General features: G+C 41.3%; 1 protein-coding gene across 5 annotated transcripts in view; it reads right to left on the bottom strand.

Annotated features, from left to right (window-relative positions):
* The window catches only part of agrn (agrin), a 227,835-nt gene that overhangs the window by 17,221 nt on the left and 194,854 nt on the right, over positions 1–15,760 (bottom strand). For all 5 annotated transcript variants that reach the window (XM_058409023.1, XM_058409026.1, XM_058409027.1 and 2 more), the window contains 11 exons: positions 15,033–15,160; positions 12,864–12,978; positions 10,967–11,086; positions 10,526–10,873; positions 9,620–9,812; positions 8,280–8,495; positions 7,657–7,886; positions 5,949–6,083; positions 3,877–3,967; positions 3,565–3,729; positions 1,427–1,538 (listed from right to left, as the gene is read on the bottom strand). In XM_058409023.1, coding sequence (XP_058265006.1) covers positions 1,427–1,538; positions 3,565–3,729; positions 3,877–3,967; positions 5,949–6,083; positions 7,657–7,886; positions 8,280–8,495; positions 9,620–9,812; positions 10,526–10,873; positions 10,967–11,086; positions 12,864–12,978; positions 15,033–15,160 — 1,853 coding nt within the window. The remainder of the gene's footprint in view (positions 1–1,426; positions 1,539–3,564; positions 3,730–3,876; positions 3,968–5,948; positions 6,084–7,656; positions 7,887–8,279; positions 8,496–9,619; positions 9,813–10,525; positions 10,874–10,966; positions 11,087–12,863; positions 12,979–15,032; positions 15,161–15,760) is intronic.

The raw sequence follows: 15,760 nt of genomic DNA, 5'->3' as shown, positions 1-15,760 counted from the left end.
CCTTCCTCCTCCTCCTCTGCTATTTAACTGTCTCCCTGCACTGTGCGACTGTTTAATGGCCCTCCCACGCAAAACTAATGAAGACGTTTCATTGTTGTAGGAAGGCTTGAAATAATGGTGGTCAAATGATAACTCTCTTTCTCACCGCCCCCATACCAGCTGGCTTGAGCCGAGAGCCAAATCAAGTTTTCAACTGCCCTCTCTCTCTCTCTTTCTCTCTCTCTCTCTTGTTCTCCTTCTCTCTAGCATATGGAATGGTGTGAAAGCAGAGCTCTCTCATCACTTAGCTCCTCAGTCTGCTATTGTCGAATGGAGAATGGACCTGAGATGAGCAACGAGCTACTTGATGGGGCTGCCGGAGAGCATGAGGATGTTCGAGTGGGTGACTAGGCTTTAGTCATTACCTTGCGTGATTTCTGATATCCAGACAGCGCACGAAAACAACAACACAAGGGGAGGGAAGGAAGAAAACATAATGTTACCAGAGAAGAAGAAACAGAATGTCAGTACTAATAGAACTCCATGCAAACATCAGACATCAGGCACGGGAAGCAAACGAAAGGGCTTCAAAAAGAGCATTAAGTTAAAAAAAAAAAAAAAATCTGGGAGAATATAAAAAATTCAGAGTGTTTTGCACCAGTGCACCCACACACTGTTTATATTTGCTTCGTGACACGATGGTGTAGTTAGAGCTCTTTCAGCCGAGCTGGCGAAGCAAAATATTTCTCCTGGGGTCTGCCTTTCATAACAAGCCCCTTCTGCTCTCTTTGCCCCATTTTTTTCCCCATCATCCTCTTCCTTTAATAAGATTTTCTGCCTCGGCTGCAGTAAGCGAGCACCATTACAGAAATGTAGGACACGCAATAAAAAAGACACATATCGCTCTAAACATGAGGATATGGATCTAATCACAAGTTGTCCAGTTCTCCAGATGTTATTTAATTGGAGAAATGGACACATTCTCAAAAAATGATGTTGTGTATATTTTTTTTACAAAGCTGTCTGATTTTTGAAACCCCTAAAACAGAAAGAACAGCAAACCCTACAAGAACTCAGGATGTGGTTTGTGTGGACGAACGTGAGTGGGTGCACAATTGCGTGCAGAAGGTGCAACAAAGCAGTCAAAATATCTGTACGATTTATACACGTACACGAAAACACAACGGCCGCATCAGGAACACTTGTAATGCTTCACACACATGCGCCGCAAACAACATGCACACAAATTTTCTGTTAGTAATAATAGAGCCAGGAGAGCAAACTGGCCCCAGATTTACCCACATCAATGTTAAAGTTTGGGAAGGTGTGCTGGATAAGTGCAGCCCGGTGGTAATTTGGGGCCAAGGCTGCCCTCGTTTGGCTCAGCTGCATCAAACCAGGCAAAGCCTAGCATAGGGTTAGCATGGTGTCATTTATATGGTCTTACCGGAGCCTCTCCTCTGACTGGGTCTTTGCCGTTGATAGTGATTTCTCCCTTACGGTTTGCTCGCTCCAGGTTCACTGTGTTCCACACGTTCAGCTTGAGCTTCTCTTTGCTCCTGTTGTCACACACATATTCATAAATACATCAGTTAGTGCACTAATTGCACTCACACCACAGCGCTGCTCAATTCTCAAATCAGGTCGGTCAGAAGATTGGTCATTTTCTATAAAAGCTGCACTGACAGGAATTCCGGCTTGTAATTCAGATCATGGGTTTATATCAACACATTCATTCTAATACATTATTGTTGCTATAGTAACGACTCATTCAGAGGACTGTATGATGGACATTCTACAAAATCGGAGGCTAATTATAAATGGATTAACAAATGTGTTGTTATTTAACAAATAAAAATCGCAGATATGGTGAAGCTTTCCGGAAGAAGATTTTGAGGTCTTTGTAAGACGAGGATTATTTAACATTTCATTGTCAGCGCTTTGCAGTTGTTACTTTTCCATAACAGGAAGCTCTGAAGGACAGAGGACATGACAAAAACCTATAGTTTGTCCTGTAGGATCGTATTTGTTTGTCTTGTGGGCTCTTATATGTTTAGAATGTTATTGAAAATAATGTTTTGCTCTTGGGCAGTTTTAGGAAATTGCAGAGAGTGCTTTGGGAGTTTTAAATAAAACAAACAAATAAATAAATAAACAAAATTAGATTTTTTTTTTTTTAAGTTGGTGTACTATATCCTATTACTAATATATTATTATATTATATCCTATCCTCATACTAATAATTATTGACCGTTCACTCAACAATACAGTCCAATACAGTCTTATATATACTGCACTGACAATTAAATATAAGCAAAAGATGTTTTTGTTTGTCCAGGTGATTACAATAAACTATTGCAAACCTATTTATACAACTTCACACTATTTCACACTATTTATACTACGTACTATTATACACTGATCAAGCATAACATTATGAGCAGTGAGAGGTGAAGTGAATAACACTGATGATCTCCTCATCATGGCTCCTGTTAGTGGGTGGGATATATTAGGCAGCAAGTCAACATTTTGTCCTCAAAGCTGATGTGTTAGAAACAGGAAAAATGGGCAAGCGTAAGGATTTGAGCAAGTTTGATGAAGGGCCAGATTGTGATGGCTAGACGACTGGATCAGAGCATCTCCAAAACTGCAGCTCTTGTGGGGTGTTCCCGGTCTGCAGTGGTCAGTATCTATCAAAAGTGGTCCATTAAGGAACAGTGATGAACCGGCGACAGGGTCATGGACGGGAGTGAAGGCTGGCCCGTGTGATCCGATCCAACAGACGAGCTACTGTTTCCCAAACTGCTGAAGAAGGTAATGCTGGTTCTGACAGAAAGGTGTCAGAATACACAGTGCAGGACGGGTCAGTGCTGTTTAGGCATCAAAGGGGGACCAACACAATATTAGGTAGGTGGTCATAATGATATGCCTGATCGGTGTATTTATACAACACACTGTTTATACTAAGTACTATTTGTTTAGTGGAAATGACTGTGGAAAACTGCACCTTTACGGTTCTTAAAAAAATCGGCATATAGACTTTGAGAGAAACCCAAATGGATGCCATAAAAAATATTTATGGCTATATTTATGGATACCTCATCAAATAAGACAATTCATACAGGAATTTTATAAGATTGGTAGACATTCCTACAGGGATCTTGCATACCTTTTTTTTTTTTGCTGAGAGGAAGCTGGGTTTTTTTTTGGTCTTATTAGAAACATATTATGAGAAAAAAAAAAGACTTCAGTAAAGTAATGATGGTTAATAGCTCCTAATGTATGTGATAAGAAGAATTTAATCAGTCTAATAGTCCATTCACAACATGAAAAGTAACTCTAAATGCATTAACAGCATAATGTGTCATTCATTAATACATTCAGAATTGTATTCTTTGGCAGATACTTATGGTATCATGGAATTCAGACGCTATAAGATAAATATCACCTTCTAGCTGGAGGAACGCAAGAATTTGCTGCTGGTAATGTTATGTCACAAATACAAGAAGAGGAATCACTCACTGCATATAAAACTCAGATGATACGCACTGAAAGCTCCTGAGTGAGAAAGCTGGCTCTGCTTACCTAATGACAGCTGGCCCTTTGCCCAGATCGTATCGAAACTCTAGGATGCCATCATTCAGTGCAAGAGAGATGAAATCACCCTTTCTATCTGTCTTCTGGCCATTGTAGAAGATCATGCCGTTTGAGTCATTAGCCAGCAGGACCACAGTCATGCTGACCTTTTGCCTGTCAATAAATCATACAATTATCCCATTAGAGATTCCATTAGGCTAATGTACATCATGACTAATCGTATTGCTGTAATCCTGAAGTGACAGACGGCTGTTAGTCGAAAGCGTGTGTAAATATGCAGTGACGGTACACAACAATTACCTTAGATCGTGACCGTATAAATGGAGACCCTTCAGCTCGAGGTAGGAGTCGCCGCTGAAGTAGGGAATGTAGGCCCCCTTTTTGTCTGATACTGTAAAGTAAGAAACATTTACAATACAGTGCTTTAGCGGCAGGTAGTACATCATGTTAACACACACACACACACACACACAGGCATGAGCTTAGTGTTCCAAATTAGAGCAGACTCGATGTGCATTCAGCACATTAAAGCCTTTCACTGCTAATTGTATTGGATTACAACAAGAATTGTTTTAGGTGGGAGGACAGAATGCAAAGATTAAAAACGCCAATTAGGTATTGTTTAAAACAGTTGCTGACTCTTGTACATGGAAGCACAAAAGCCCCACGGAACTTACAAGCAAGGGGAAAGTTAAAGCGTTTTATACAGGAATCAGCAACAGGAGTTCAGGGAAAGGTGAACGAGGATCGAGCCGATCGCACTGAGGTGCCCTCTGCTGGGCCGAGCCCCATACAGCTTACATGCTTATCTGTTGTCTGAGATCTAGGTTTAAAAGTCATTAACATTGGGCACGTTTGCTGTGGTCCGAATCTGAGAGTGAATGTACCCAAAGGCCTCGTGCATTTGCGTTCATCTTACCTAATCACATGGAAAACTCAACACAACTATAATGATCAAAAAGGTGTCTCGCGTCTTCGGTGCCCCAAAACATTCCCCAGCCACTCGTGCTACACATGTTTTCTATAAACTAACGATCGTCATCGTCTGAAACACACGTTATAAACAAGTGCAGACGAGATCAGGGGATTCAGGGGAATCATGTGACTGGGTTCGATACCGCTGAACACTTCCCAGTCCACATTACTGTATGCACACAGTATGTGTTCTTTTATATTGTTGTTTGCAACACACACACATTGAACACACACAAACCCATTGCTGAATGTCCAGACTTCTAGGAGTTTCTAGAAGAAAAAAACTCTGCAAGCGCTGGTTCATAAAACAAACAAACAAAACAGTGAAGCTATGAATGGATCTGCAAACTTGATTTTTTCCCCATTAAGCCATGTATCTTATGAAAGCTCATTTCTGCCACATTGGAGATGGAAATACTCCAGGGAGATTATAGTTCTTCCTTACACACTGCTTGGGCTTGTTGTAGTTGGAATTTCATGCCTCACAGGCACTATCACAGACTTTTAAGGGTTAAGGTAAACAACCCCAGGCACCATAGTTAACTAATGCATGTGTAAAAAGCTTCAAAAAGGCACGCCGGACTGGTGTTTACAGCAAACTACCGTAAACTCAGAATACTGGCTTAGGTTGCATCAAATCTCATCATCATCATCATCATTCTGCAGCATGCGTTCACACAGGAGATACATGCTTGCTTACTATAGACAGTCTACAGAGACTGTCACACACGCCCCAAACATTCGGTCTCTCCGTCTGTCCAACCTATAGTATTCACTCACTCCTGCACTCAACAGTCCCTTATGCTACTGTGCCTTTTTCTCCCCAGACACTTTGCCTGACTGAGTCGCCATTAATCACGATGCACGTCTGACTGATACAATTACTCATCTTATTGATTTAAGTGATAAAAATGAGTGCACTTTATGTGATGGGTGCGCTCAACTCATTGATTTTGGTTCACCTCAATTTATTTTAATCACTTGCTAATGAAGACTTGCCTGGTCAAAGGGATACTCTGTGTTAAATGACTAGTGTGTGTGTGTGTGTGTGTGTGTGTGTGTCTGTGTGTGTGGAGGGGGAGGGTGTATACATGCAGACACCCTCCATTTACCTCAGAAATTGCATTTGAGCACCCTGATCAGGACAAACTACTAAAACTATCGTCTCGGAAATGCATGGCATGAGTGTGTGTGTGTACGTGTGTGTGTTTATGTGTGTGTGTGTACGTGGCCCTACACAGCGACTACATAAAGCCTTGCTTTCACTCAGGCATCCATCAGAGAGGCAGCTTTAAACTGTAGCCGCATTTTCCCCCAAACAAACGGTGGTGTGCACCTGAAGTTTTGTCAATAATGAAATCAATGTGAAGGTTTCGTGAAGAAAAAAAGCTCCGTACGTTTTCTGCAGTGCTTGCCCTCACGGCCCATGGGGCACTCGCATTTGTAGCCTCCCTCTGGAAGCACGTGGCACTGAGCAGAAGGGTGGCATGGATTCGGCTCACACGGGTTGTGCGAATCAGCACAAGTTGGACCTGTAGAGAAAAATCCATAAAAGAAAAAAAAATAGAGAAAGAGAGAGAGAGAGGGAGAGAGAGAAAGATGGTTACTTTCTCATCTAGCCTTGTGCTCCTGACAAAATCCTATTGCTGGCTTTTTGGAGCGGGGACGAGGATTTACACTGTAATAGAGGTCATTTTCTAATAGGATTTAGAAATATTACAATTCCAGATTAAGCTCTGCATCACCAAAACCCACTCGTTCACTTTTCTTGGCTGGAGAAATGAAAATGGCTCATGGTTGGTGGATCTGGCCCGTGTCGGCGACTCATCAGCCTATTTCTACCAGCAAATTTTTTATTTTTTTTTGGAGGTGGGAGAAGAGCACGCTGTGGGCAGCAGTCATGCTGGAATGAAAACTCCTTCTGGCAGCAAGCTCCATCATGAGCAAAAATCCCTTCATCTCACGCCCCTGCTCTTTAAAACATGAAAGTTTAGCCCCCGTATTTATCCCCCTGGCCACTTTCTTTTCTATATCCCCTTACTTCAAAAGGGCTTTTATTTCTCTTCACCTCAGCCTTACCTCCGCATCGTACGCCACAGAAACCGAGTGTACGATATTGATCTGAATTACTGACGTTCGTTCAATAAATTTGGTGAGCAGAACAACAGAACAATTTACTGCAGCCAATATGTCTTGGGACTAGAGAAGCTGTGAGGTGAAGGGGGGGGGGGTAAAAACCCCTCCCGATGTTAACAAAGAGAATAATGTAGCGCGTGCTTGGTGGCTGTTATCACGGTTAAGGCCTCTGTTTTATCTCTCAGGTCGTAGATCATGGAGGTGTATGTGTGTGTGTGTGCTTTGCTATCTGCTATTTTTCTCTGCTGCATTTTCTTCATGGCTCTTATTAGCGGTGAACTAGTGGACCGTAACCATTCTGAGAGAGCACACTAGGGCAAAGGCCAGGGAATAGCAGTAACAGTTCTGTAAGCTTTCAAACGCCAAAGAAGCAATGCTCACCAACAGCCCAATTACCTACTCTGGGTAACTGTAAAGAAAAGGCAAAGAGAAACCCAAAAAGCAAACACACATTAAACACTCTAATAATCACAATGGAATTGCTTCAGGGACATATAATTGAGATGTCATTTTACCCTCGGATTTAGCTTACTGATGCTAATGTTTGGACTATAAACTCATCGGAGACTATAAGGAATAAAGTACGCCTGCTTATGCAGACCATTGTGAGCAACCTGTCATCTTTTCCCTTAGGGTTCTTCTTCCTACGTGTGCCCTTTAAAGAAGAAAAGTAAACAAACATCAGTTTTAAAGCACCCTGGCTGATTCCACACATGCCTCCATGCTTCATCCTTCATCCGTGTGAATCGGCGCTTCTGGATTCACGATTCAAGATCGCAATCCAGACGTAAACCCAAAACGGACTATTCAATTCAATTTATTTTGTACAGCGCCTTTTACAATGACCATTGTCTCAAAGCAGTTATTCATCTCAGAGACCTTATCCTGAAGGGTGGCTGAGTCAGAGCTATGCGCTGATGGAAAACAGGATAACAATGAGAAATAGTAGGTCAGCGATGCGAAACTCACCTGAGAAGCCATTAACACACTTGCAGTGGAACATCTCAGCCCCTTTGACCTGACATGAGGCTCCGTTTTTGCAGGGGTTGGGCAGACACGGGTTGTTACCGCATTCGCCAACAGCGGTGCCGTACAGAACATTGCCCCCGTTCTCCTGAAGGTTGTACACCATGTTGTTGACATCTAGAAGGCGGACACAGCCGATCAAACCAGTAGAGACCGAGGTCCTCTCTTTCACGCTAAAAGAAAAAGAATAGGAATAAAAAAACCTTATACTTAGCACATTATTAACCTTTAGCTCATAAATTATTTGGCATGAACATACTTCTATACACACAGAAAAGACTACAGAGCACTACAGTGTAATTAAACACTGATGATAACTTGAAGGTGGGTGAACATTCTCGAAAAAACATTTTTTTTTATCTGTCGGTGACAGCTGCAAAGCCTGAGACTCATTTCTTTTTACTATTTTTCTTTTTTTAGTTAAAGGCAGGTGAGTCTTGACCAGTCAACACATTACTCTGCACTTCAGCTCCTTCATTTTTTTCCCATTCGTTCATTTCCCAGTCGATTCCGACGGCAGTGTTGCATTTTAATATGTGGAAAATAAATAAAACAAAACGTCTTACTCTAGGATTATCTCTTCAGGAACCCCGCCAATGAAAAGATGAGTGTCCAGGTTGAGTCCGTCAGTGCCTGCTGGGCTCTGGCCCTCGACCGGCGTCTCATTATCCACACTGAGTGAACCATTACGTCTGTTACGGATTACCACTAAGTGATGCCAGTGACCAGGTTTCACTGTGACACTGCTGACCACCGAGCAAGTTCCAGAGCCTGTGTTGAACCTGAGAGAGGAGATTTGTTTTTGAGAGAATCTCAATATTTACATGGCCTGTTACATACAGTCCAAAATGTCAGAGTAACGACTGTACAGATTCAGAGGACCTCATTAATAATATACTGTAACAACCAGAAGTCAGAATATAATGCATTACATTCGGATTTCTGTCCGATTTTTGCAATTGTCACCAAATCGAGCAAATTCGGCAATATTCAGAGGAACTTGGGTCAAGATGATATGCGTTATGTAATGTCAAAGCCTCTTCTATTCACATGCACAAGACAAGTGCAACTATCACAGATAGAAACTACTTTATGTGTCTTTACTGTATTGAGTTTAAAAGTTAAAGCATGAGCTTGCATGCAATTTCTTTCAGAAAAAATAAAGCTGCAGCTAAAGCAAGTCTTTGTATCGTCATTAGTATTCTCATTAGTTTGCCCAGGGATGAAAACAGGAGTACCTGGAGGAACTGACCCACCCCCCCTTCTCCCCCATTCCACATAAAGACATTATTGACTTGTCTCAATGTGAGATGACTAGCATTAGTGTTAGAGTTTTTTTTTTTTGTAGTGCAGCACTACGCTGTACTCAGATTAGTCAGAATTTCATTCATCCAATTCCAATGTCTGTCATCTGATCAAGCTAATTAATACAACTAGTAAAAGTAGTTCCTCCCAAGAGCCAGACAGCATCCATGGTGCGTGTGTGTAGTGCAGCATCAGCGTCAGGATTCGAAGAAGAATATTACGTGCGATGCAGCGCTGAGATGCTGTGCTCCACTGAGAAATATATGAAGCAATTGGAGTGTGTGGGTTTAAACAAACATATCAAACGAAACAGTTTCTTCTGCGAAAGTCAATACAGTGTAGACTTTATTTTTCTCACTTTGTTCGATGAACTGCCTACTGAACCTGCTTGTCCGCCAGGCTACTGGGAATGAGAAGGTAATACATAATATGCTTCTGGTAGGCGCCGTTTCTCCGCCCTGATAGCGATTATTTGCCCATTTAGAACCTTAAGCTTATGAATAGGACTGTTCATATTCCTTATACGCATTCAGACCTCAATTGCTCTGCTCTATTTTAATGCAGGTTTTTATATTTTCATTCAGACTGATCCTTTTTGTACCTGAGCGTCACCTTTCCTTCCACCAAAGCCAAAGAGAGGAAGTCCTTCTTGCCTTCCTGGCCGTTGTAGAGGAGTATACCTGTCGTGTCGGAGGCTCTGAACTCCATGGCAATACGCACAGTGTGGTAGGCTTTCATGGTCGGGAAGGCCAGGTACGATTTGCCACTGAAGGATGGGATGTAATATTTTATCACTGAGGAAGAGAGAGAGTAGAGGTTAGATAAACCAGGTTATCAGTGTCTCCAGCAGGACTCCTGGACTTCACTGGCCTGTTCGCTGCTGATAAAGTAAGAGAAAAAAAAATTTCTTGGTCACCTTTTGATATACAACTCCTAAGTGCTGCTTCTCTTTAGCTACCATGATTGGCAATATGCATATGTGAAGAAAGAGATGCTAAGACAGTAATTATTTCAATGACAGTTGCTCTGTAATCTCTTGGGAGGACTCAGAGTTTACCCTTGAGCATTCGAGACTGAGTTTCTCTGTGATCTGGCATTTATCATCAGCACCTTTGTCTTGAGAGAATGGCTTGCTGATGAAGTCTTCTTTCTTCATCACTCATTAATGGACTGACTGATCACTGGGAGATATCAGCACCGCATACAAACCGTCAATTTTTTTTTCCAGCGCACAGCAATTTTTTCACAAGCTAATGCTCATTACAGCAATTAGTGTCAATTATAATCTGTTGCAGCTGCGAGGGATAGATTCTTACTCTAAGAGAGAGAAAAATGAAATGAGTTCCGAATCCTTAAGTGCCACAGCAGGACTGTAATTTTTTTGTGCCATGATTGTACTATTTTCTTCATGCAGAGGATTCATTAAGCACTCCTGTGATGTACTGCATGTTGCAATTCTGAGATATTTTTTTATTTTTTATAGAAATGTACTGATGGTGCATCTTACCTTTCTCACACACAGCTCCACCTCTTCCAGCGGGACAGGTGCAGGTGAAATCGTCGCCGTCCTCCTCACAGGTACCTCCGTGGCCACAGGGTTGTGAGTCGCACGGCCTCGGGGTTTTGCTGGGAGAAGTGGTGGTGGGGGCTGTTGGGGGGATGCTGATGATCGGGGCAGCTGTGGTGGTTCTGCGGGTGGTGAAGGGCCGTCTAGTGGTGATTGGCTGGCGTGTTGTTATGGAGGTGGTAGTAGGGGGCATGGTGCTTCCGGTAGTAGTGGTGATAATGGTAGCGATAGTGGGTGTAGCGGTGGCAACAGTAGTAGCAGAAGTGGTGAAGAATGGGACAGAGAGACCTGAGCGAGAGAGAAAGAGATTGAGAGAGTATTATTATTATCATATTACCATTTCCAACCTGAATCTATAACTTGAAAAAATCAAACGCTTACCATAATTGGTGAAACGGATGTAGTCCTCTTCGGGCTGTTTCACTACAATGCCAGGTTCTTTAGCTGTCTTTAGCTGTTTTAGCAGTGCGTCCCCAACATCCTCTACTGTAAATCTAGTGTCTGCAGCACAAGGCCATGACCCGAGGGAAACAGGACAAAATAGATAGACTTTAAATATTATACATGACATGCAATAGTACTTGTATGTAATAGGCCCGAGGGAGAGGACGTCCTCCAAGAGGCGTACGTTTCAGGGACAGTTGGATGAAGGGCTGTCATAACACTTCCACAGATGGCCCTGTTACCCACGACTGTAGACTTTATGACAGGCTCTTGTGTGGGAATAAAACACACTGAATGAGGCCAATAAAAGGTGAATGCAGGAGGACTTTTTTTTTTTCTCTCACCCAGTATTGAAAGGGACACAAAGGACTTGACACAATGACACAAGGAGACATAAGTGAATTGATCATCCCCAGGAAAACGATCACAAAAATTCACCTTACAGACAGATTATTGCTGGACACTAAAGACTCCAGCTGAATTGAAACAATGTGTACATTAAAACACCATACTCTATATCCTTTAATGCATATGAGAGTTTTTATGTGCCAAAGGCACACTTTTCACTGAGCGCTGACTGATTTTTGATGTGTTCTGAGTAGAAGAGATGCCTACACCGCTGACGGTGATAAGAGGCACTTCACAAATAACACACAAGTAGCTTAAAAAAAAAAAAAAAAGCTAAGGGACGGAGAAAGAAAAACGAGTCACTATAGAAACAGATGGATTTAATTTTATTTTTTAATTAAAACCACAAAGTGCACACTGGGTAAACATTGTGGCGCTGCTCAGCTCCACCCTCTTCAAAGAACAGATACGTGCGCACCAAGTTAACTGGAGCTGCACACCCTATTTCAATATCAAAAGCTAAATGTTAATGTTTCATATAAACACGTAGCTGTGATTGAGCTGCATCGTCTCCTGCTTATCTAATTAGAGAAGATGCTGCAAATCATCGCTGGATGCTGAAAATGCTTGAGCATAATAATATATAATGTCTGTGTTGCAAATGAGTAACGCTAAAATGTCCTTCTACTACTTCTGCTGCAGCTCATCTCGTTCTGCGCTTCTGCATGATTTATCTCGATGCTCTAATTCTGCTTGGAGTTTCTCCACTCGTCCTGACTCACTTTCTGCTGCTGAAGATGGTCCCACATGGATACCCTAAAGATACTTTCTAAAAAAAAAAAAAGTTTATGGCCAAGTCTGGCCCTGTATTTTTCATGTAAATGATCTGCATTTGACAACTGCAAACAAACAAACAAGGATTTCTTTCATCAGTCCTTATTTTCTATCCCTGATTTTTGTTGTGCACAAGGTGCACAAGCACAAGGTGGTGTGGAGTCTGTCTTGAAAATTCCTACTCAAATAAATAAATAATTAAATGAATTAATTATTTGGCATCCTGAGAGACTGGAACAACACACATTTAATTAGCATATTCTAAATGGCAAGCCCAGAAAATCAACTCAAACAGCTGCGTAACTGGATTCTGAATACGACTAACCGCATAAATGTAAACACTAAAGTTGCCAATTCACGTTCCAGTATGTTCACGATAAACATCCTTCTAACTAATCATCCAAATTATAATCCCACTATCAGGTGTCATGCAGAAGATGTCAGGCTCCAGTGTTTTCTCTCAATGTTTCAGTGCAGGCTTCCGTAATGCTACTCTGCTCTGCTTATTCTTAAGCACTATACAAATAAAACTGAACTGAATTTAAAACGTATCACGGGATACTGTGATATTCAATCTCATAACATAAAAGGACTACGGATGTAATAATAGCTATAGTTTCGATAGTTTGAATTAGGCTATATTCTACATTACCTGGGTCAAAGTGAGCCTCTATTACAGCCATGATGGAGTTGCTGGGAGCCAGATTTTTCACCCGGACACTCTGGAAGTCCTTCTGTACTTCAGACTTGCGGAACAACTCATTAAGCTACGGAGAAGTAAAAATAACAACAAAAAGAAAATGAGACATGCCCACAATCAATAAAAGGTGTCTATTTCTTATCATGAGCACATTTCTCTTCCAGGATGAGAAAACGTGTCACTGGGTAATAGTAAAAGAAAAAAGAAAAAAAAAAACACACTGGGTACTACTAGGTGCACAAACTGACATTTAAAGGCAGCACAAAAGTAATTACATGAACACATTTCGGGAGCAGCAGTAAATGTCATGTTACTAACATCTCCCGTCCAGATTGGTTCAGCTTCTGTCGCATAACGTTGTAGGTGCATCTTGTTTCCATCTCCATGAATCACAAGCTTGAGTCAGTAAACATTTGACTCTCTGGTGTTTTGGGCGCTGAAACGCATAGTTCAAGCATTCTGACTACACGGACCTGATCATGACAGTGCTTACTACTACAAACCTGTAGACCTTTATCTAAGAGCTGCTGCTGGAATCCTAATGATTTTTCCTGAAACATTGTCATATTGAAAGTTCTTTTAACACTACTTATCTTTCTTTCATCTAAACTGAACGGGAATCGAGGTCGTCCTTACCAGCGGCAATTCATCACTGTGTCAGGACATCATTGTACACCAGATCACTAACTGTAACATTTGACATATGTTACATTTTTGTACTGGGTTGCATTCTGCTTATTGCAGTGATGCTAATCATCATATAATTGTACTGTTCGACTGTACGACTGTAGCTGCTCCGCTGATCGCAGATACTCTGCGGCACATCCGTGGTTCTGGTCCTGCTGTTTTGCATCATTTGCACTTTACATTAGAGTAATCATTCATCTTCCCTGGGGTTAATACTCTAGTATCACACTGACACACTCACATGACTGAGAGAACTTGCGCATATCTAGGATGTTTCGAAGGTTACACTCATTCTTTGTGTGATGATATATTCAATGATTCTGATCATCGATAATTTTGTGTTTAAAAATGTGTTTTTGTTTATTATTATTATTATTATTATTATTATTCTCGATTGTTTGGATTGTTATACTATGTTATAGTATACTAGAAAAGCACAGTATACTGTGGTAGCTAAACAGTTAAGGTGTTGGACTAGGTCCACCAAGCTGCCACTGCTGAGCCCTTGAGCAAGACCCTTAACCCTCAATAGGTCAGTTGAATAAAATGAGCTAAAAAATGTAAGTTGCTCTGGATAAGGGCATCTGCCAAAATGCCAGGAATGTAAATGTATAGTGCTAGAAGTAGTACAGTGTAGTCCCAGCAGAATAACGATTTATAATCTCACTATCCGTGGATGGATCTCGAGGATGAGTTTTCTTTTGAATCAGGTTCCTATCAAGATTTCTTCCTCATATCATCTTGGGGAATTTCTCCTCACAGCTGTCACCACCTCTGGCTTGCACATTCCAGATCTGAATCTAAATCTATTATCACATTTCTATAAAACTCCACTTGCGACAATGTAAATTCTTAAAGGTGCTACACAACAAAAAACTGAACAGACAGACATATTTATTTAAAAACACCATTCGAATAAACTAAATGTTGTTAGTACGTGTTTCGATAAATTTCTTCACACAAACACTGTGCAAATGAAGCCCTAAATTTGTATATTTTATCATTGCATTTCAAGAGATGGTAATACCTTTCTCAGAAACGAACAAAATTTGTAGTAGCATGTAACAATGTTGGCATTTTCACACACATAAACAAAGAAAAATAAAGAATAGCTTCGGTTTGAAATTCTTAAATATTTAACTCATGCTCCAATAGCAGAATGCATCTTATAATTGTATTTCTGAATTTGTCTTTTATGGTTACATTAGAAATATTTATTGACTGTGCAACAAACTGCCTCTAGGCTTCTATTATTGTTTAATGACTGCCCAACAACTGCCCCTAGGCTTCTGGTATAAGTAAACAGCTTGTCAGCTTTACTCACTACAAAGGGACATGTCAAAATTCTACTATGTGGTTCATTCTATAAATATGGATAGCCATTATTTTGAAAGGCACTGGAGGTAATCCTTGAATCAATGCAGTGGTACTCACAGCGTTCTCGATGCTGCGAGCTGTCTCACCAAACAGCTCTGACTTGGGATCATCCAACTCTGATGTGTAAAAGATCTCCTGACCATCTACCTGATCCAGGTGCAGGACGCCACTAAAGCGCATGGTGGCTGTGTAGGAAAGCAGACAGACATATATTTATAAGCTTGGGTTTAAACACAGCTTCACCCTAGTGCTGAATTAAACAATGGTGGTTGGTACAGTGCCAGTCTGGAGGTTAGTAATGAGGCTGCTGTAGTTAGTCAGGGGTGTGTGTTGGATCCGAGACTCTTGCTGCAGTGAGAGAGGTTTAAGGAGTGGACAGTATGGACAGGGAGGTGGACAAGATGGGCTGATTTCTTTCTTTTTTTTTTTTTTTTACCAAACCGAGTCTTGTCCCAGAACTTGGCAGAGGCATGGAGGACTGCATAGAAAACAATTAGTTAGACAGCAACGCTGACATACACATACAACATGCACAACACTGAGTTTAGATTTGAAATGAAAGAGATTTAATAACGCCCTAGCGCTTTTGTTGAAGGAGCCTTTTAATGGAGGTCATTGCTAAGGTTATTGAAACTATACTTCAGCGCAGAGCTGACAGCGGTAAGTGAAAAGGGCGGTCCAGTCATTGTACACTATTGAGGGAAATAAATAATAAATAAACTGAGCGTTGCTTTTGAAGGAGAAGGGGCGCATGGAGAGATTCAGTGTTCTGTATACTGCGTAAT

This window comes from Hemibagrus wyckioides, linkage group LG15 (genome assembly GCF_019097595.1).
Source record: "Hemibagrus wyckioides isolate EC202008001 linkage group LG15, SWU_Hwy_1.0, whole genome shotgun sequence".
In the NCBI taxonomy this organism is placed as follows: Eukaryota; Metazoa; Chordata; class Actinopteri; order Siluriformes; family Bagridae; genus Hemibagrus; species Hemibagrus wyckioides.
This window is presented reverse-complemented; position numbering and strand designations above follow the sequence as displayed.